This window comes from Rhinatrema bivittatum, chromosome 4, assembly GCF_901001135.1.
Source record: "Rhinatrema bivittatum chromosome 4, aRhiBiv1.1, whole genome shotgun sequence".
In the NCBI taxonomy this organism is placed as follows: Eukaryota; Metazoa; Chordata; class Amphibia; order Gymnophiona; family Rhinatrematidae; genus Rhinatrema; species Rhinatrema bivittatum.
Genome location: NC_042618.1, coordinates 38,527,381 through 38,550,565, shown reverse-complemented (window position 1 = coordinate 38,550,565; position 23,185 = coordinate 38,527,381). Strand labels below are relative to the sequence as shown.

Sequence of the window (23,185 nt, the reverse complement as noted above, 5' to 3'; positions counted from 1 at the left end):
CCGTCCTGGCGAAGCTTCACGAGAGTCCTTGACAGAAGAGGAAGTGGAGGGAATGCATAGAGCAGACCTGATGTCCACTTGAGGGAGAAGGCATCCCTCGGCTGAGAGTGGTGGCTCCGAATGAGAGAGCAGTAATTGTCTACTTTGTGGTTCTGAGGGGACGCAAAGAGATCTATGTGGGGAGAACCCCACTTGTGAAATAGAGAGGTCGCTACCAGAGGATCGAGTGACCACTCGTGTGGTTGGAAGACCCGGCTCAGCTGATCTGCCAATACATTGTCTACTCCCGGCAGGTAAGTGGCCCTGAGGTACATGGAGTGGGAGAGGGCTTCTGCCCAAATCTGCGCAGCTTCCTGACACAGAAGGAAAGAGCCTGTGCCTCCCTGCTTGTTTATGTACCACATGGCCACTTGGTTGTCTGTCTGGATTAAGATTATCTGATTCGAAAGACGATCTTTGAACGTTCTGAGCGCGTAACGGATTGCTCGAAGTTCCAAAAAATTTATCTGGTGTTCGGCTTCCTCTGGTGACCATAACCCTTGGGTTTGGAAATCGTCCACATGAGCCCCCCAACCGATGTGGGAAGCGTCGGTGGTCAGGATTACTTGTGGATCTGGTAGGAGAAAAGGTAAGCCCTGAAGGAGATTGATTTGAGTCGTCCACCAGGTTAAAGACAGGCGAAGCGCTTGTGTAACTGCGACCATGGAGGACAGGCGCTGAGAAGCTTGAATCCATTGGTGTCGCAGAGTCCATTGTGTTACTCTCATGGCTAGTCGGGTCATGGGAGTGACTTGAACTGAGGATGCCATGTGTCCTAGGAGAATGAGGAATTGGCGAGCCGTGGCCGTGTCTTGAGACTGGAGCTGGCGAGCTAGGGACATGAGAGTTTGGACCCGCTGCAGCGGAAGGTAGGCCTTTGCCTGTAAGGTGTCCAAGTCTGCCCCAATGAAAGATAAGGTTTGAGATGGGACTAAGCAAGATTTCTCGTAATTGACAAGAAACCCTAAGGAAAGGAGTGTGTTGATTGTCAATTTTAGGGAGGAGTGGGCAATCTGAGGGGTGGAGGCCCTGATTAGCCAATCGTCCAGATAGGGGTAGACGTGGACACCTTCCTTCCTGAGGAATGCTGCTACCACTACGAGGCATTTGGTGAAGACTCGTGGAGCAGATGCCAGACCGAAAGGTAGTACTCTGTATTGATAATGGTCGCGGCCTACCAGAAACCGCAGATACTTGCGATGGGATTGTGTTATCGCAATATGGGTATAAGCATCCTTTAGGTCGAGGGAGCACAGCCAATCCCCCCTTTGCAGCAGAGGGAGTAGCGCACCCAGGGTTACCATCTTGAACTTTTCTTTTTGAAGGTACTTGTTGAGGGCCCGAAGGTCCAAAATGGGACGTAGCCCCCCTGACTTCTTTGGAATTAGGAAGTACCTGGAGTAGAATCCCTTGCCTCGTTGAGAGGGAGGGACGGGTTCTATAGCATTTGATTGCAAAAGAAGGGATACTTCCTGTTGTAATTGAGTCAAGTGGCTGGATAGACTCCATGCTTGAAGAGGCGGGGAGTCTGCCGGAAGAGTTATGAAGTTGAGGTGGTAACCCTGTGTGATAATTGCCAGCACCCACTGATCTGAGGTAATCTGTATCCAATGCTGTAAAAAGTGGCACAGACGACCCCCCACAGGGATGTCGGGAAGTGGGATGTGGCATGTGCTCCGTACCGGGAAGTCAAAGGCCTGCCGCAGGCCCAGGAGCTGGGGCCACAGCAGGTCTTTGTTTTCAAGGTTGGCGTGGCTGAGGTCTAGTGGAGGATCGAGCCGGACGAGGCCTAGCCGACGGAGGATAATAACGACGTGGCCGAAAGAAAGACTTTTTAGAGTCCTTCTTAGGTGGTGGTTTGGAGGATACCTCAGATGGAACAGACGAAAGTTGCTTCAACGTCTCGTGGTGATCCTTCAATTCTGCCACAATTTGCTGAATCTGTTCTCCAAACAGATTGTCCCCTAAGCAGGGTAAATCGGCTAGACGATCCTGGACCTCTGGGCGAAGGTTAGATGACTTTAACCAAGCCCAAGGTCTGGCTGAGATGGCAGTAGCTGAGACTTTTGTGGAAGCATCGAAGATATCGTAGGCCGTTCTGATCTCGTGCTTCCCAGCCTCAAATCCTTTGTGAAGAAGGGCTTGAAGCTGTGGCTGGTATTGGTCCGGTAACGTGTCAGCGTAGTCCTGCATCTGTTTAAGGATGGCTCTGTTGTATTGAGTCATGTAAAGTTGGTATGAAGCTATGCGAGATATCAACATGGCCCCATAATACACTTTCCGTCCCACACTATCTAGGAATTTGTTGTCCTTGATAGGGGGAGTGGAAGAGTGTGGTTTTAGGCGCTTGGCCTTCTTTTGTGCAGACTCAACTACAACAGAGCGATGATCCAGTTGAGGCTTCTGAAATCCTGGTGCTGACTGAACAAGGTATGTGGAGTCAGCTTTCTTATTAACTGGTGACACAGATGAAGGAGATTCCCAGTTTTTCTTTAAAAGATCCAGAAATACCTGGTGAATGGGGATGGAAGCGATGATTTTTGGGGCATCCAGAAATTGGAGCAGTTCCATCATTTGGTGCCTGTCATCGGTTTCAGATTGCAACTGAAAAGGTACAATTTCTGACATCTCCTTTACAAAATTAATAAAGGAGAGATCTTCAGGAGGAGATCGTTTTCTACTCTCTGTAGGAGATGGTGGGGATGGCAAATCTGTATCAGAAGATGTATCATCACCCCAGGTATCATAAGGATCATGTGGGGCTTGCAGACCTGAAGGACCTTAGTTGAGGATCCAAAGGCTTCGATGGAAATCTGGATGGAATCGGTGCTGCAAGCGGAACTGTAAACGGCATCGAGGGCTTCGGGGCTGCCGATGGAATCGGTGCCGGTCTTGGAATCGATGGAGCCGAGGGATAAATCGGTGGAGAGGTATGCGAAGGCACCGATGGGACTACTCCGGACGGGGGAATCCGAAACGGTGTTTCTCCTACCGATGAGAATCCTGCTGGAGACGATGGTGTAGTCGGTGCTACTGGAATCACCGATGGAAGGGCCCGCATGAGTGCCTCCATACGATTCAGTAGCGGTGCCAGCGCTTCCACTAGAGGCTCGGTGGTCGGTTCCCTCCTCGGTGGCGGAGTCGGTGCCGAGGTCGGTGCCTGAGGCGGTGCCAGAATCGGTGCCGGAGACGGTGCCGGTGGAGGCTGGAACCTTTGCATCGCTTTCTCGATGGCCTCCTGGACCAGCCGGTCCAGTTCTGCCCGGAGACCAGGGGTAACGATACCCGGCTCGACGGGAGAGGGAGGCTGAGGCAGAGCCGGAGGGACCACCGTAACCGGTGGGATCACGGCTCCCACACCCCGAGAGGGTGAGGGTTTCCTCGATGCCTGCGAACGAGACGTGGACGGTGCCAGGTCTGACCGAGGCTTTTTTGTCGGTGGCTCGGCCTGTTCAGAGGTCGATGGCTGTGGATCCTCGACGGGCCGAGACTTGTGCCGCCGATGGCGATGCTTGTCCTTCCGATCTCCTCGCCCATCCGGGGAGGGGACAGGAGTCGACGGCCGAGAAGTCATCGGTGGTGGACGGTCACCGGAGGGTTGACGGTGATGGTGCAACTTCGACGGTGCCGGTTCCGATGACGTCGATGCTATCGATGGTGTTGGGGTGGGTGCATGGAAGAGGAGCCCCATCTTCTCCATCCTGGCTTTACGACCCTTAGGTGTCATTAGGGCACATTTAGTGCAAGTCAGGACATCATGCTCACTTCCCAAACACAGAACACAGACCCTATGGGGGTCTGTGATGGACATAGTCCGGGTGCAATCCGGACAACGACGGAACCCCGTCGCCATGGCCTAGGGCCAAATTTAGCCGTGGGATCGGTAAGTGCCAACAGGCCTCAAGGGCCAAAATCGACGGCAGTCGATGAAAATCGGCAAAAAACTTACCGGATTCCGCGAAGGTGACAAAAATTTGTCGAAGGGAGACCCCTGAGGGGCAAATTTTCTTCGGAAAGAAAAAACCGAATTCCTGTCAGGAACGTGGTAAGAGAGCTCCTTTCACCGCGTGGCAGCTGCTGCGCGGAAAAAAGAAGACTGGAGGGAGACCCCTGCTGGCTGCAGGGTCAGTGCCTTGCTGGGCATGCCCAGTAGGGGCCAGTCAAAGTTCTGTTTAAACTCTGACAGAAGTTTTCCGTGGTGGGCTCCATCCTCGATGTCACCCATTTGTGAGGACAACCATCCTGCTTGTCCTGTGAGAAATATTTCTATACCGGACTTCACGAATAGAATTCACATCAGGCCAGTTTACATGGAACTTAGGGGATGAACAATTTTAAGTGGTATCCTCTCCTTAGGATAGCTAGTACCCATTGGTCTGAGGTGATGAGGCTCCACTGGTGTTGGAAGTAATGGAGCCGACCTCCTACAGGTAATTTGGTTTGAGGATTGTGGGAGAAGCTGCTGTCCTCTGACGTAGATTTCAAAAACCAGATGCAGGGGTTGACTGTGGAGGTGGCTGAGGCTTAGCCTGTTTTGGCTGACGTGAACGACCTCTCTGAGGTTGAAGGAAAGGTCGTGCAGAGGAGGTAGGAGAATAGTACCTACGAGGTCTGTAAAAAGGGCGTCTAGTGTCACTCCTAGCGGGTTTTCGTACAGAGGATGCTGGATCAGATTGTAACAGACAGTTGGCATAGCGCCTCGTGATGATCTTTAAGTAAAGATACCGTGACCTGTACCTTCTCTCCAAAGAGGTTGTCTCCTGTGCATGGAAGGTCCACGAGTCTTTCCTGGACTTCCATTCTGAGACCGGAAGCTTTCAGCCAACCCCACCTCCGTGCACTAATTCCCATAGCTGATAAACGGGCCGAAGTCTCGAAAGAATCATATGCGGCCCTTACCTCATGTTTTCCTGACTCTAGCCCCTTGTCAACAAGGGCGTTGAGTGTTTTTTGTTGTTGCTGAGGAAGGGAATCTGCTAATTCCTGGACCTGTTTCCATAAATTCCTTTGATATTGGGTCATATATAGCTGGTATGCAGCTATATGTGACACCAGCATGGACCCCTGGAACACCTTTCTTCCTAAAGTATCAAGGAATCTATGTTCCTTTCCTGGAGGAGTAGATGAATGTGGCTTCTGCTTCCTTGCCTTTTTCTGGGCAGATTCCACAACAAAGGAATTATGTGCCCCCAAAAGACCTGCCAAAAGTCCCTGGTGGTCCAGCGGGGGTCCGGGAGTGATCTCCTGCACTTGGGCCGTCAGCTGCCAGTAATCAAATTGGCACCAATGGCCCTTTGCCCTTACTATATCACAAGGGCCATCGGCGCCAATTTGATTACTGGCAGCTGACGGCCCAAGTGCAGGAGATCACTCCCGGACCCCCGCTGGACCACCAGGGACATTTGGCAGGTCTTGGGGGGGGGGGGGGGCAGGAGAGTGAGGGGTTGTGGTAATTAAATTTAAAGGGTTGGGATGGGGGGGGGGGGGTTGGTTTTTTCTTCCCAAAGAAAGAGAATGAAAAGTTTTCTGATCTGGGAAGTGGACCAAAATGGCCCTCCCCAGACCTGAAAACGAAATGGGGACAAAAAAATTTTTATGCACTCCCCTAATTTGCTCCATAAGACGCACAGACGCCCGGGAACAGAGCTGGTTTAGCACACCAATTTTTTTTTTTAATTTTTAATTTTTTTTTAATTTTCCCCCTCTGAATCCTAGGTGAGTCTTTTGGTCAGGTGCGTCTTATGGAATGAACAATACGGTAATCTGTTTTTATCACCTTAAGATTTTTAGCAAGCATTCCTGCTTTAATTGAAAAATATGGTTATAGATAAACCTAAGAACTTAAAGGGGAACTCAATTTAGACCAATTTACCTCCTTTGCTAGGCAGCGTGCAAGACGACAATATCTCTTCCTCGACTCCATTGTCACTGGCATACATGAGGGTTGCGTTTTCTGCAGTGCCCTCCCGTCTGATTCTTTTCATGGGTGGTACTAATTCTTCATTTGTACCCTAACAATAAAAAAAAATTTAATGCATATTTTTTTCTAGAAAACACTAATTTATATCTTTAACCCTGACAATTTGAAATGTACAGATTCTGAATGTGTTTTATACAGTGGGCATAGACATTAAATGCTATATGTGAAAAATTAGAATCTTTGTGCCTGTTCAGATTTCTTATTTTCTACCGAAAAAGTCTTTTCCCTAATAAGAACACTTTTCCTTCGCAATGCTTGACTTGATAGGCAGCAGCCGCCTAACTCTTGCTCCATTCTCCAGTTTCTGGCAGCTGAACTAAATAGATTAACCTGCCATAATCCCCAAATGCACAGAAATAAAAACGGATTAACAGATAATGGTATTTGCATATTGAATTTAAGAACCACTCTTTTTGCTTTACAAGATAAGGCTTGAATATTGATCAAGGGGTTAAAGGGGCACTTAGAGAAGATAAGGCCATCGCGGAAAGATTAAATGATTTGCTTGCTTCGGTGTTTACTAAAGAGGATGTTGGGGAGGTACCCGTACTGGAGAAGGTTTTCATGGGTAATGATTCAGAGGGACTGAATCAAATCACGGTGAACCTAGAAGATGTGATAGACCTGATTGACTAACTGAAGAGAAGTAAATTACCTGGACCGGATGGTATACACCCCAGAGTTCTGAAGGAACTAAAAAATGAAATTTCAGACCTATTAGTAAAAATTTGTAACCTATCATTAAAATCATCCATTGTACCTGAAGACTGGAGGATAGCAAATGTAACCCCAATATTTAAAAAGGGCTCCAGAGGCAATCCGGGAAACTACAGACCGGTTAGCCTGACTTCAGTGCCAGGAAAAATAGTGGAAAGTGTTCTAAACATCAAAATCACAGAACATATAGAAAGACATGGTTTAATGGAACAAAGTCAGCATGGCTTTACCCAAGGCAAGTCTTGCCTCACAAATCTGCTTCACGTTTTTGAAGGAGTTAATAAATATGTGGATAAAGGTGAACTGGTAGATGTAATATACTTGGATTTTCAGAAGGCATTTGACAAAGTTCCTCATGAGAGGCTTCCAGGAAAAGTAAAAAGTCATGGGATAGGTGGCGATGTCCTTTCGTGGATTGCAAACTGGCTAAAAGACAGGAAACAGAGTAGGATTAAATGGACAATTTTCTCAGTGGAAGGGAGTGGGCAGTGGAGTAGGGATCTGTATTGGGACCCTTACTTTTCAATATATTTATAAATGATCTGAAAATGATCTGAAAAGAAATACGACGAGTGAGATAATCAAATTTGCAGATGATACAAAATTGTTCAGAGTAGTTAAATCACAAGCAGATTGTGATAAATTGCAGGAAGACCTTGTGAGACTGGAAAATTGGGCATCAAAATGGCAGATGAAATTTAATGTGGATAAGTGCAAGGTGATGCATATAGAGAAAAATAACCCATGCTATAGTTACACAATGTCAGGTTCCATATTAGGTGCTACAACCCAAGAAAGAGATCTAGGCGTCATAGTGGATAACACATTGAAATCATCGGTTCAGTGTTTTGCGGCAGTCAAAAAAGCAAACAGAATGTTGGGGATTATTAGAAAGAGAATGATGAATAAAACGGAAAATGTCATAATGCCTCTATCGCTCCATGGTGAGACTGCATCTTGAATACTGTGTACAATTCTGGTCGCCGCATCTCAAAAAAGATATAATTGTGATGGAGAAGGTACAGAGAAGGGCTACCAAAATGATAAGGGGAATGGAAGAGCTCCCCTATGAGGAAAGACTAAAGAGGTTAGGACTTTTCAGCTTGGAGAAGAGATGGCTGAGGGGGGATATGATAGAGGTGTTTAAAATCATGAGATGTCTAGAACGGGTTAATGTGAATCAGTTATTTAGTCTTTCGGATAATAGAAAGACTAGGGGGCACTCCATGAAAGGAAAATTAGTTTCTTACCTGATAATTTTCGTTCCTGTAGTACCAAGGATCAGTCCAGGACACCTGGGTTGTGACTCCGCACCAGTAGATGGAGACAGATTAAAACTTGTGGGCGGAGCCATATATAAGCCCCTGTGCCAGTCACAGCCCCTCAGTCATACGTAATGTCAAAGTAGAAAATCCAAAAGCCAACATAGATAACTATAGAAACTCACTAAGAAAACGAAAACTGCAACACCCCTACAGGAAAACAGACTCTCCAACCGGGAGAGCTAACAAAACAAGGGGTCAGCGTATTAAAAAAGAACAATGAGCGGACTCTCCGTTACTATAGCGCAACACTGCGGGCGGGATCCTGGACTGATCCTTGGTACTACAGGAACGAAAATTATCAGGTAAGAAACTAATTTTCCTTTCCCTGTACGTACCAGGATCAGTCCAGGACACCTGGGATGTACCAGAGCTAAGTTACCGAGGGTGGGAAGCAGAGAGTCCCGCTCGGAGTACCCTCTCTCCAAATCCCCCAGCATCAGTAGCCTGAACATCCAACCGGTAATGTTTAATGAATGTATGCAACGATTTCCAGGTAGCCGCCCTGCAAATCTCTTGAGGCGATACCTGAGAAAATTCCGCCCAAGACGCAGCATGAGACCTCGTTGAATGAGCCCGAAGACCCACCGGCGGTGATTTACCGCGCAAAATGTACGCGGAACCAATGGCCTCCTTGAGCCAACGGGCGATCGTCGTGCGGGACGCAGCAGAACCTTTCTTTGGACCCGATGTCAACACAAACAGATGATCCGTCAACCGAAAAGAATTTGTGACCTCTAGATAGCGAAGAAGAGACCTCCGCAAATCTAGCTTTCTCAAGTCCCTTGATTTCGGGTCAGAAGACTCCCCTACCGCAAAAGAAGGAAGTTCAACTGATTGATTCAAATGAAAAGCCGATACGACCTTAGGCAGAAAAGATGGAACGGTCCGCAAGGAAACCCCCGAATCGGAAATGCGCAAGAAGGGCTCCCTACAGGACAAAGCCTGCAACTCGGAAACTCGACGAGCCGACGCAATCGCTATCAGGAATACAGTCTTCAACGTGAGATCTTTGATCGTAGAACGCTTCAGAGGCTCAAACGGAGCTGAGCATAAGGCCGAGAGCACCCAGTTGAGGTTCCAAGACGGACAAGGGAACCGCAAAGGAGGACGGAGGTGTTTCGCTCCCCTAAGAAAACGGGAAATATCAGGGTGGAGAGCCAGGGAGACTCCCCTGACTTTACCACGCAAACAACCAAGCGCCGCCACTTGGACCCGTAGGGAACTGCATGCTAAACCTTTGGCCAGCCCAGCCTGGAGAAAAGCCAAAATATCAGGAAATTTCCTGGCCCGTGGCCAAAATGGCTGCCACTCCCGCGCTAAGCGGGAACAGCTCCTGAGGAGTGTCAGAGGGGCCCCCACCTCGCGGCAGCGATCGCGCGACCCGGGACCGAGCTCTCCGAGGTGCTGCTGAGGTGCCCTCATCACCCGGGACACAAGCCGAACAAAGGCTGTCCCGGGAGAGACGCGCGCGCGCCGAGCCGCAGGCCCTGCACTGCGAACCGCGAGGCATGCCTGCGAACGCGGGAAAACAGAGACACGAAAAGAAAATTCACCTCAGAGGAATAAAATTCAAAATAACCAAAACGGCGCAATTCGGCAACCTCCCCTCTGCAGGCGACGCCCCCCACCGACCGAAACGGAACGGCAACGCCAAGGAACAGAGAGCCGCAAAAAAATAAAAGTAAAACTTTTTTTTTTTTAACAGAAAAAAACGCGCTGTCCCTGGTTCTGAAAGCCCTATTTCCTGCAGGGGTGAGTGAACCAGGCTCCCTGGTGTCACCCCTGACGCTGCCACTAGCTCAGCCGGGTCCTCAACCCTGGCAGCGGCCTCGACCGGGGGAGGGTAGTCCCCTCAGGACCTCTCAACTCCCCTGGGAGGCAGGGCAACCGGGAAAGAATTAAAAAGAAACCCAATTTAGCCCAGAACAATTAGACCTAACAAAAAACTAATTCAAAAAACCAAACCTGACAAACACCAGAATCAGGTCAGGAAGGGCTGTGACTAGACCTGCACCATCTACTGGAGACAGAGTAAGACTGAGGGGCTGTGACTGGCACAGGGGCTTATATATGGCTCCGCCCACAAGTTTTAATCTGTCTCCATCTACTGGTGCGGAGTCACAACCCAGGTGTCCTGGACTGATCCTGGTACGTACAGGGAAGTTATGTTTAAAACTTTTTTTTATTTTATAACAATAATATAACAGAAAGAGTGGTGGGTTTCTGAACCACTCCCCAACAATAAAAGTCGTAAGCAATACAGAATAACTCTGCCCCTTCTTCCCACCCACCTTTCCCCTCCACTCAGTCCCTAACTCTCTTGCAAGGTCCGGTGTCCACTTGTGAGAGCAAATTTATCCACCATAATGGCTGAAAAATAACCCCAGTCAGGAAGTGTCCACATGAAGTCACTCATTTAGGATAGAACTACGAGCACGCTGTGGAAGAGATTGTAAATAGGAGTCCCAGACGTCTAGGAATCGCTTCTTATGGTGCGGAGAAATCGGCAATGCTGCCGCATCCAAGAGCATCATACAATGAAAGCAGTTGCGCCAGGTCCAGTAGGATGGAGGCGAGGTCTCCCGCCAGTTCATCAAAATGACCTTCTTCACCACTAAGTAAGCTTTGCGAATGAGCAATCGAGATCCCAAACCTCAAATTCGTAAGGGAGAAATGCAACCAAAGAGTAAGCACAGGGGTGAAACTGGAGTGCGTACTCCTAATAAAGTCTCAAGATAGCAAACCATCTTAGCCCAAAGACTATGGATAGCAGGGCATTCCCAAAAGGCATGAGATAACGTGCCAAAGGTTTTCCCACATCACACACACGCAGGGGACGATGAGATTTTGAGATGAAAGACCCCCTGTGCCGAAACATAACCCCGGCATAAAAATTTGTATTGCATTTCTTTAAAATAAGAATTCACCAAGAGTTGGGATACTCGTTTAAAACAGGCTTTAAGTATATATGCAGTGACCGTGAAAACCCCATCTCCATTCCATCTATCAACCAGAATGGAACAAGTGTCCACGACCGTCAATTGTTTAAGAAGCTTATAGTACTGCGATAGCGAAGGTACCTTCTCTTTTTCAAAGGAGAAAATGGCATCAATAGATTGAAAGTGAGAGGCCTGCCTAATAGAGGAGGGGAGCCCACATAATGTTGCAACTGTAAATAGGGGAAGACCTCGGCAGCAGGAAGTGCGTAAATCTCCCAAAGTTTGGTGAATGGCAATATTGTACCCCCGGGAGTTAGTACATGACCCAACAGGTAAATTCCCTTAGCACTCCATCTTAGATATACTGCTGTTTGTGAACCAGGAGTAAAATCAGGGTTCCCCTGGATGGGAAGAAATAGGCACAAATGCACAGTATCTGCAACAGCTGCGTGAGCCGAAGCCAAGATGATCGAATGGGCCTGGTGAGGGCATTTTGCATTAAAAATGTTGGGAGAGACGTGGCTGGGGCTTGCAAAACAAATTTAAGAGAAAAAGAAGTGGTCAGCTCCCCAACCACAGAGAGATTAATGACAGTGGACCGATCCAACAGCCAATCCCTTATCACATGAAGGTTACTAGCCAAATTATAAAGAGCCAAATCAGGGACATCTAGGCCCCCCTACCCCATCTCTCCCTCAACCAGGCCAGAGGAATGCGAGACTCCCCCCCCCCCCCCCCGCCCCCAGAACAGACGCTGAGCTTTATCCAGCTGTCTCAATTCTACATTGCGTAACTGCAAGGGCAAGTTCTGAAAAAGGTACAACCATTTAGGCAAAATGATCATTCTGTAAAGATGAACTCTGCCTCCCAAGGATAAGGGTAAACGAGCCCAAGTCAGCAATTTATCTTGCGTGCTCTGCAATAAGGGAAGCACATTTATTATATATAATTGTGAAAGCGTACGAGGAATAATGATTCCAAGGTACATAAACGAGGAGTCCGCTCATTGAAGTGGGAAATCATCTCCCCAAGCACTCTGCAAAGAATCTGGGAATGCCAAAGCCACAGATTTATGCAGGTTTAATCGAAGGCCTGAAAAAAGCCCAAAAAATCTGGAGGAGGGGGTGAAGAGACTTCCGTGGGTCCATGAGAAAGACTAAAATATTGTCCGCAAATGAAGTGTACTTAAAAGTGGACGACTGGAATCGCATACCCTTAACTGTTTTTGCCAATTGAATTTTTTGTAGCAAAGGCTCGAGCTGGAGGACAAACAGAAGAGGAGAGAGAGGGCAGCCCTGTCTAGTACCCTGGGTTATTGAAAAAACCTCAGAGTTTGAACCATTCGCTATGACAATAGCTTCCGGAGCCTGGTAGAGAAGGCGAACCACATTTAGAAACAATCCTTCAAATCCCATTTGCTGCAGTACCCAAAATAAATAGTCCCATTCCACCCTAGCAAACGCTTTTCAGCATCAAAGCTGACAGCGAGGAAGGGGGTATCCATCTGCTGACACATCGTCATAGCAGCCAGCACCTTGCGAATATTGGTCAAGATATCTCTCTTCCGGACAAAGCCCACCTGATCCACTCCAACAAGAGATGGAAGTATATCTGACAAACGATCTGCCATGATTTTGGCCAACAGCTTTTGATCAAAATTCAGCAATGATATGGGCCGGTATGACTCAGGTAAGAACGGATCCTTCCCTGGCTTATGAATAAGAGTAACATTAGCTGTGTTAGAGTGGGCAGGAAAGGATCCGGCCGTTGATAGAGCAGAAATGACACTAACTAAGGAGGGCCCCACCAGGTCCGAGATACGCTTATAGAATTCTGCATCATACCTATCTGGCACAGGTGCCTTAAAGGCGTTGGCCTTCCTAATCACCGAAGTCACTTCACTTAACTGGCATATTTAAGAAGGTTTGCTGATCCTGGGTTAGGCGGGGAAGACTCAGGTGCTCACAAAAATGGGCACACGCTACAGAGTCCCAGCCTTCAGAGGTATAAAGAGTACTGTAAAAATCTCAAAAGCGGCACAAAATGTCAGCTGTGTCCCCTAAGGATCTTACAAGCCGAGGAGCGTACAGCGGGGATGTAACGAGACCCGCGGGCAGTACGTACCAAATTGGCAAGCATCCGACCAGCTTTATTACTATGCTGGTAAAGCTTGTACTGATAGTAAAAAAAAAAAACTCTTCCGGGCTCGCTGGTGTAGCAAAGTATTGAGTTCCCCCTAGATAGTTAAAAACTGCACCCTGGCGCCATGGGAGTTTATACTGTTCAACAAGCCCCTAGCCCTATTCAATTTAGCAGTTAATGTCAGAATTCTATGATCAATAGCCCTTTTCCGGTGAGCCATATAGGAAATAATATCGCCCCTCAAAACAGCCTTAGCAGTGTACCAAAACAAAGCCGGTGTCTCTACATGCTGGGCATTCAGAGTTGCATAATCCAACCAGTGGGCACGTATGTATTCTTGGAATTTAACATCATTGGCCAAGTAAAAAGGAAATCGCCAACGAAAGGTGGCAGGGTTGTAATTGCCAATTAGCAAATCCAAACGTACCGGAGCATGCTCAGAAATAACAATTTCCTCATTAGTCACTGCCCTTACCCAAGAAAGGCTACGTGCACTTATTAAAAAATAATCAAGGCGAGAAAGTACCATGGGCACGAGATATATGAGTAAAATCTCTCTCACCAGGATGCAGGACACGCCAAACATCCACCAAGTGCAAGGATTGTTCAAAAAAAAAAAAGGGGCCCTTCCCAAAGCCAGTCTGTGATCCTGAAGGGGAAGATCAAGCTGGGCATCCCGAATGGTATTAAAGTCCCCTCCCACCAGCAAACAGTCCTCCACATAGGGTAATAATTTATATACCTCCCGGTAAAAATTAGGACTGTAATTGTTGGGGGGCATATATATTACACAGAATCACCCTAGTCTGTTGTAATTCAGCCACCAAAATGATGTAGCACCCTAAGGGGGTCTTTAATCGTAGTATGAACCCAGAGAGGAACATGTTTATTAATCCAAATGACTACTCCTGCAGATTTAGAGGTACCAGAGGCATAATAAACCTCCCCCCCCCCCCCCCCCCCCCGCATCTACTTAACTTATGCTCAACATCAGTAAGATGAGTTTCTTGTAAAATTCGCTCGCTTGCGCTTGAGAAGGGAGTGAATCTTTGACCTTTTAATAGGTGAGTTTATCCCACAGACATTCCAAGTGAGAGATATAAAATGAAAGTTTCTCAAAAAAGAACAAAGCAATATCATCGGCAGCAGAGGCCCTCCCAGCCGGGACCTCCAGCCGCACAACACTTGATGACTGAGTGATATCCAAGCAGCAAATAGACATTCCTGATGAGAAAGCACATAGTGGACCAAAAACATACAACCCCAACACCCCAACTTTCCCAAACATACTCCCCCGTAACTTCGTAATCCCTTTTACGATAGCATACCCCCCAATGTAACCTTGAGAGCATTACCATGCTGGCTAATCCCCCCCCCCAAACCCCATCTGCATCCAAGATTAACAGATAAAGAAGAAGTGTATACATGAAGTATGTCGAAGAGTAAATAAAGTGTCAGCAAGGATACCCAGGATAACACATGAACAGCCATGATAACATAAAAAAAACCAACTCATCGCCCACTGGAGGAATATGAACAATCATAATCCCATGAACTATGAGGGATATAAACAATAACCCCACATAACCTCCAAGGAGGCTCAAAGAGGGCGAGACCCTCAGAGAGGCTGAATGATATTGGACAGGCTATATACATATCTGGAAATAGCTAATAAAGAGAGGAGCATCAAAACCAAGGATCAGCCTCCACATCACATAAGAGAACATTGAGAAATAAAAAAGCATTATAGACATGCAAGGGAGCTACAAAGATAACAGTCCATAGATTCCCTCAGCAAACTTTATATCCTGCTCCTTCAGAGGCCACACACGCTGGTTAAAGAGGAAAAGAAAGCAGAAAAGAGAAAAAAACATCACCAAGAAGTTCTGGGCAATGTCGATGTTTAAACTGGAACAGGCCCATGTATTAGGGAAAAAAAACTCGGTACTACTAAGGCGCTTCCAGCAGAGACCAAAAGGTAAAAGTTATACAGTCTCCATACCAGATACCACAAAAGCAGAAAAAGGCTACAAATTGTCTGGACGGAGAAAGAAAAAAAACAGTCCTTGATGTGAGTGATAGACATCCAGCTCCTAGAACCGTGTGAGCGCAGGAGCACACACTTCTGAACCAAGCATCTCGCCTGTAAGCTAGACAGATTTTGATCTGGCGGTGGCAGACCCCGACTCCTTCAATAAGGATTTGGCTTCCTGTGGCGAAGTGTACCAGGACACTCCGGCAACAGTCGCCACCCGTAAGCGAGCCGGGTAAAGCAAGGAAGCTCGAAAGCCCTGCGCCAGTAATTGAGAGCAGATCGGAGCTATAGCCCTTCTCTGGGCCGCAACAGCCGCAGAGAAATCCTGAAAAATGAGCACCCTGTGGTTCTCATAGTACAGCACTCGGCCCTTCCACATCGCTGTCATGATTTCCTGCTTGTGCACGAATGTGAAAATTTTTGCCACAACAACGCGTGGCCTAGTGGCGTCTGGTTTATGTGCGCCCAACCGATGTGCGCGTTCTGTACGCAGGTGACCATGTGCTTGTGAAAGAGTAAGCTCTTTAGCCAGCCAGGATTCGAGCAAGGCAGGGAGATTGCGATCATCCAAAGATTCGCAGCCAAACGAGGGCTAAAGGTGCGCTCGGTTGAGAGCACCATACTGCATTGGCCCGTTTGACAGTGATAGGGCTCCGTCCAGTGACGTCACCCACATGTGAGAACTACCACCCTGCTTGTCCTGGGAGAAGCATGATGGCAGAAAAAGATCAAATGACCCATCTGTCCAATTTATCTAGCCCTTACAATTCCTATCACTAGACACTGACCTTTGACATTTTAGAATACTATCTTTTCATGTAGCACTACTGGTGATTTTCACCAGAAAATGGATCTCTCAACCTTTAAATATATCGAGGTTAAGAAACTAAACCATCATTAATAAATACAGTACCTCATTTGCACATTTTTGTTCTGCCTCTGAAAATAACTGCTTATCAAGTAAATATGCCCGTGAATAGCCTTCTTCATGAAGCTTTTGTTTCCTGAGAAATTTTTCTGTGATCCCCAAGGTCTCTGCAACCTACAAAAGAATTGTACACATTAAATGCTCATAAAGAACTAACCCAGCCCCCAGTATACAGTATTCTAATTTATAATAAAACATTTCTTTACAGATATTATACTATAAAATTTCATATTGGAGAAATTACTTACCTGATAATTTCGTCTTCCTTAGTGTAGACTCAGGACCAATGGTTATAGTGTACTCCTGATAGCAGTTGGAGACGGATCAGATTTCAATCTGACGTCAGCTCTAGTACATATACCCCTGCAGGAAGTGCAGCTCTTCAGTATTCTCCTCGAAAAGCATTGTGGATATATGCATGACTGAATAATTTGAGTAACTTGATTAAATTTATAACTTGGTTAACTTGAATAATTTGAACTGGTTGAATTGGCTATAGCTGGTGACCGCCAGTGCACTCAACCAAGAAACTTCGACACCCGGTAGGATGGGTGTCCTAGATGAAGGAAAGCATGGCTTACCTGTGGAATCACTCACTCCCGGGGATGTCCCCCGAGAATTCCATGAGTAACGGCAGCCGTGGGTGGGATGCTGAGTCCATCTGTTTACACTAAGAAAAACGAAATTATCAGGTAAGTAATTTCTCCATTTCCTAGCCTGTAGCAGATGGACTCAGGACCAATGGGATGTATAAAAGCTACTCTCGAACCGGGTGGGAGGCTGCCCATGACCCACTTAGTACTGCCCTTGCGAACGCTGTGTCCTCCCGAGCCTGAACATCCAGGTGGTAAAACCTGGACAAGGTGTGGATGGAGGACCATGTCGCCACCCTGCAGATCTCGGCGGGTGACAGCATCTTTGTTTCCGCCTGGGCTCTAGTAGAATGGGCCTTGACTTGTAAAGGCAGTGGCTTGCCTGCTTCCACGTAGGCCGCCTTAATGACTTCTTTGATCCAGCAGGCTATGGTTGCTCGTGAGGCCGCTTCCCCCTGCTTCTTCCCGCTGTGAAGGACGAATAGATGGTCCGTCTTTCGGACGGATTCCGACCTTTCCAGGTATCGGACTAGGAGTCTGCCGACGTTGAGATGGCGTAGACTTCGAGCCTCTTCTAAATTGTTATGCTCATCTGGCGATGGTAGCGAGATGGTTTGGTTGAGATGGAAGTGAGACACCACTTTGGGGAGGAAAGACGGAATTATGCGTAACTGGATGGTTCCTGGGGTGAGTCTGAGGAACAGCTCTCGGCAGGACAGTGCTTGTAGCTCAGATATACGACGGGCTGAACAGACTGCCAGCAGGAAGGCTGTCTTCAATGTTAATAGTCGGAGAGACAGGCCGTGGAGAGGTCTGAAGGAGGTTCCTGCTAGGAAATCTAGGACCAGGTTAAGGTTCCAAAGAGGCACCGTCCGCTTCAGGGGTGGTCTGATGTACTTGACTCCTCTCAGGAAGCAGGAGACGTCCAGGTGAGAGGCTTTGCTGCCACTCTCGCTCTTAGTTCTGTAGCATGACAAGCCAGCCACCTGTACCTTGATGGAGTTGAGGGATACTCCCTTCTGTAGGAATTTCAAAATCGCAGGAATTTTAAATGAGTGTGGTATGATGTCATGGTCCTCGCACCAGGATTCGAATACTCTACAAATCCTTATGTATGTTAGGGATATGGAGAACTTGCCTGCTCGGAGTAGGGTGTCAATTACTGCCCCCGAGTATCCTCTCCTCCTTAGGAGAGTCCTCTCAATGGCCAGACCGTAAGAGAGAATCGAGCTGGACCCTCGTGGATCGGTCTCTGTGTGGAGGTAGCGGCAGGGGTTTCCCTGCCAGCAGTCTTCGCATGTCTGCGTACCACGGTCTTCTTGGCCAGTCCGGGGCCACTAGAAGTACTGGCCCCCTGTGGTGTTCTATCTTGTGAATGATCGCGCCCAATAGGGGCCACGGCAGGAAGGCTTATAACAGAGTCTCCTGTGGCCAGGTCTGTACCAGGGCATCGATTCCCTGGGACTGGGGTTCCCGCCTGCAGCTGAAGAAACTGGGTACCTGGGCATTGGACCGGTTTGCCAGGAGGTCATTGGTTGGTGTTCCCCAACGGTTTACTATCAATTGGAATGCTGTGGTTGACATTTTCAATTCTCCTGGATCTAGACTTTCTCTGCTGAGGTAGTCCGCTGCGACATTGTCTTTCCCGGCAATGTGGACGGCCGAGATGTCTTGAAGATTCACTTCCGCCCATGACATTAGGGGGTCTATTTCCAGAGACACCTGTTGGCTTCTGGTTCCTCCCTGATGGTTGATGTAGGCCACTGTTGTGGCGTTGTCTGACATTACTCTGACCGCTTTGCCTCAGAGTCTGTGACCGAATCTTAGGCAGGCTAGTCTGACTGCCCGAGCTTCTAGGCAATTGATATTCCATCCCGACTCTTCTTTGTTCCATTGCCCTTGGGCGGTTAGCTCCTGGCAATGTGCTTCCCATCCTCGTAGGCTGGCATCCGTGGTGAATAGGGTCCAGGTTGGGGATGATAGTCTCATTCCCTGGCTCAGATGGGCTTCTTGTAGCCACCATCGTAGTTGGGCCCGAACTCTGTCCGGGAGCTGAAGTCGTACGGTGTAGTTCTGGGACAGTGGATTCCATCGTGATAGTAGTGAGCGTTGTAGGGGTCTCATGTGAGCCCGTGCCCATGGGACTACTTCCAGTGTGGATGCCATGAAGCCAAGAACTTGTAGGTAATCCCATGCTGTCGGGCGAAGTTCGCTCAACAGGGTTCGTAACTGGGTCATCAGTTTTGATCTCCTTGTCGGTGTCAGGATGACCTTGTCTTGTTTGGTGTCGAACCAGACTCCAAAGTATTCTAGAGATTGGGAAGGCTGCAGGCAGCTCCTGTTTGTGTTGACCACCCACCCGAAGCTCTACAGTAGAGTTTTGACTCTGGTTGCCTGGTGGCTTTCCTCTGGGATTTCGCTCTGATCAGCCAGTCGTCTAGATAAGGGTGCACGTGGATTCCTTCCTTCCTCAGTGTTGCTGCCACCACCACTATGATCTTGGTGAACGTCCGGGGTGCAGTGGCTAACCCGAAAGGCAGTGCCCGGAACTGGTAGTGACAGTCCAGGATCGAGAAGCGTAGAAAACGCTGATGCTCTTGATGGTTCGGAATGTGTAGGTAGGCTTCCAACAGATCCAGGGAGGTAAGGAACTCTCCCAGTTGTATTGCCCTTATTACCGAGCATAGAGTTTCCATGCGGAAGCGAGGAATCTTCAGGTGACTGTTGACCGCCTTGAGGTCCAGGATAGGTCTGAACATTCCTTCCTTCTTGGGAATGATAAAATAGATGGAATAATGTCCAGTATTTATTTGTTATGGAGGCACCGGTGTTATAGCCTCTAAGGCTAGTAAATCTGGTCAGTGTAGCTTCCACTGCCATTCTCTTGGAAGGGTCGTGGCAGGGAGATTCCACAAACTTGTCCGGAGGGAGGTGGTGGAAATCCAGGTAATATCCCTCTCGAATGATGGATAGGACCCCACTTGTCCGAAGTTATCTCGACCCTTCTTTGGTAGAATAGGGCAGTCTGTCCCCTATGGCTTCTTCCTTTGGATGGGTCGGCTGATTTTCATTGTGGGGTGTGTGGTTGGGGCCTGGGCCCAAGCCGGCTCCCCTTTTATTGTGCTTGTTCCGAAAGGACTGGCTCCGGCCTGCGGGGCGGGCCGCTTGATATGAGCTTCTATATGGGTTGAAGAGCTGTAATCCTCTGCCCCTGGAAGTCTGGGGGAAGGATCGTTGATTTCTCTTATTCCTGTCCTCCGGTAGCCACGGCAGTGGGGACTCACCCCACTTGTTGCCTAGTTTCTCTAGTTCGCTTCCGAACAGGAGCGTTCCCTTGAAAGGCATCTTTGTGAGTCTCGTTTTGGAGGATGCGTCGGCTGACCAATTTCGGAGCCAGATTTGTCTTCTGGCTGCCACGGCGGATGAGACTCCTGTAGCTGCTGTGCGTAGCAGATCTGAAGCAGCGTCTGCGAGGAATGAAACAGCTGGTTCCAGAGCTTCCCCAGGAGTGTTGTTCCTGGTCTGTGCTAAGCAGGCGCATGTCACCTCGGCACAGCAGGCCGCTATCTGTAAAGACATAGCGGAGGCATCAAAGGACTGTTTGAGGATAGATTCCAGATGTCTGTCTTGAGCATCCTTGAGTGCTGCTCCTCCCTCCACCGGGATAGTAGTGCGCTTCGAGACCGTGCAGACCATGGCATCCACTTTCAGACATGCCAGGAGCTCTTTGGCGGCGGGGTCCAGATGGTACATGGCTGCCAGAGCCCAGCCCCCTTTGAGCGTGGTTTCTGGAGCATCCCATTCCAGGTCAATTAGTTGCTGGACAGTTTGTAATAGTAGGAAATGGCGGGAGGTCTGACGGAGTCCCTCCAAAATTGGGTTCATCTTAGGTTCCCCCGAGGCACTTGTGCCCGGGATGGCAAGCTCTTTTAAGCTGTGTGTGACCAGGTCTGCAAGTTCGTCCTTGGTGAAGAAGCGTCTCATGGTTCGACAGGGTTCTCTCCCCGGAGGGAGTTCCCCTTCCCTCCAGGGGATCTGACCCCTCATCAAAGATGTCTGTGTCCCCGAAGGTGGGGCTTCTGGGCAGTGGGATCACTTTCCTGGGCATAGAGGGTCCTGGCATGTTGAGGTCCTCTGGTGGGGCCTGTGACCGAATTGTAGAAGGCCCCGGTGGCATGTGGACGAAGGTATGCAGACCTTTGAAGAATTCCACCCAGGAAATAGAAGCTGGGTCTAGACTAGGTGTCCCTGGGGAGCCCCGTTTGAGGGGAGGTCCCGCTGTGTGATGCTAGGTCCGGCGTACCGCTCAAAAGGCTGGGGTCCGGTACTGGCTGGGGGCCATGAGTTGGGTCCCTTAGGGCCTCTTCGCACTGTATGCACAGGGCCTGCTGTGCCGCTCTAATGTGGCATGCTGGGTAAAGGCCCTGACCTTTGAGCTTATTTTCAGTTGGTGCCATGGCTTGTGCGCGTACAATACAGTTGTGCGCTCCGGTGTGCGAAGTTGCGCACGTAGGTGTGGTGAGCGCGTGCAGAGCGATGTGCACGCTGTTGTGCGCACAGGTTGACATTATGCACCCGGCACAGTGGGCGCGTGGCTATGCGCTTCACTTGTGCGCACGACATTGACATCAGATTTCTCTATTTTAAACTGAAAGATCTTAATAAATAAATAAATAAATAATGGGGGGCACCAACAAGTTAGATTTGAATTGTAACATTGTTAGAGAAGTTAAAAGTTTATTCTAGACTCCACCACACCAAGTAAAGGAGAAAATCAATCCTAAGCAAGGAAACAGAGCATAACAGGTAAAATATCACGTATGGATATTTCTGATGTCACTTGCTAGGAGTGTGAAAATAGATTTCAGTGTTCCCTTTTGTAGAGTTAATGATCTTCCCTCACAAGCGGAGCAAGGGAGCCAGTGTATGTATGTGTAGTGCACAAAGCACATAGAGAAACAGATATTCTGCAAAGGATTAATGCTCGATACAGGGACCAGGGATGGGGAGGTGAGGAAGCTTGTGTTTAAAGAACACTTGATCCCACACAGAGGAACAAATGCTTAATGCAAAGGCCGTGTTTGAAGTTGTGAACTTTTCTTTTTTTCTCTGCTTACCTCCTGCTTTTTTTCCTGACCGCCTGGCTATGTAAACAAATAACAAATAATAATGTATAACGCTCCGGCGTATGTTTTTGCTCTCTGTACACAGACGCGATATCTCTGATGAGCGGCAGTATATAAAAACCAATAAATAAATAAAATAAATAAATACAGGCACAGCACTGCTTCAAAATACTTTGATTACTGTGAGCAAATGAGCAGGGAAGTAAGAACTTATGTTTTATACTACCTATATTGCTGGAAATAGAATATAAAAGTGATTGTGCCGGAAATGGCAACATGGCAATGCCCGAAAGTGGGACTGAGAGACAAGCTAAGAGGCAAATGCCAGAGACAGGAAAAGAAGGGCATGGACATTGTGTCACTACTGATGAGAAGGAAAGACACAGGGACAGAAGGCTGGAAGAATTTGTGACTCAAAGGGACAGAGTATACACCCAGCCTGCATAAAAGGCCCAGACAAAACAGGAATCGAAGAAACAGTGAGCTACTGAACTGAATACACTGAACCAAATACAAGCTTATAGAAATGACGGCAGAAGACGACCAAATGGCCAATCCAGTCTGCCCGGCAAGCTTTCGTACTTATTTTTCTCATACTTATCTGTTACTCTGATCGCTGAGGTCAGGGCCCATAATGGTAACTTTTTGGTTCTAATTTCCTTCCAACCCCACCATTGATCTTGTGCGTGAAGGTCTTCCCAGTGCTGCTCCCTGACTCCCAACCCTGTGCAGTTACGTTTTCACCAGCCTGACCGGACAATCAATTCAGAGATCTCAGGAAAGTAAACTGCCACCGATTTGTACATTTTTATATATAGCTCAGCTTAGCTTTCTATATGCTTTACCATTTGTATTTTATACTATTTTTGTAATCTCTCATTATTGCTAAAAGAAATATATTACTGCTAAGAGAAAATATAATCACTTTTTCTATATCAATACTCCAAGTATTATTGCTATTTATATAGGAATATAACAAAGGAAAAGTGAGAGGGTAGCTGAATGAGTGATCGGTTCTCATAAGCAGACACATTAGTGACTGCAAGTGCTCAAATAGGTGTACGGAACTGGGCAAAACCTGAGAGATCTTCGAACCTACGCACAACACCATATATAAATATGTTCTTTTTATCAAAAAATATACCGTGTTTCCCCGAATATAAGACAGCGTCTTACTTTCTTTTTACCCCCAAAAGTCCCACTATGTCTTACTTTCAGGGTATGCCTTATATTGGAAAAAAAACCTGAGTGTTCAAAAAAAAAATTATTTTTAAATACCTGTCGGAGGGCCGCGTGGGTCCAGGCGGCTGGCGGCGGGAGCCAGGTGGTCACGTGTTAAATCTAGGCCGCGGGCGGGGGGG

The 23,185-nt window shown here is 47.9% G+C and overlaps 1 protein-coding gene across 2 annotated transcripts in view; it reads right to left on the bottom strand.

Moving 5' to 3' along the window:
- The window catches only part of ZNF839 (zinc finger protein 839), an 88,735-nt gene that overhangs the window by 18,292 nt on the left and 47,258 nt on the right, over positions 1-23,185 (bottom strand). For both annotated transcript variants that reach the window (XM_029597968.1, XM_029597969.1), the window contains exons 6-7: positions 16,091-16,219; positions 5,912-6,050 (exon numbers count right to left, since the gene is read on the bottom strand). In XM_029597968.1, coding sequence (XP_029453828.1) covers positions 5,912-6,050; positions 16,091-16,219 — 268 coding nt within the window. The remainder of the gene's footprint in view (positions 1-5,911; positions 6,051-16,090; positions 16,220-23,185) is intronic.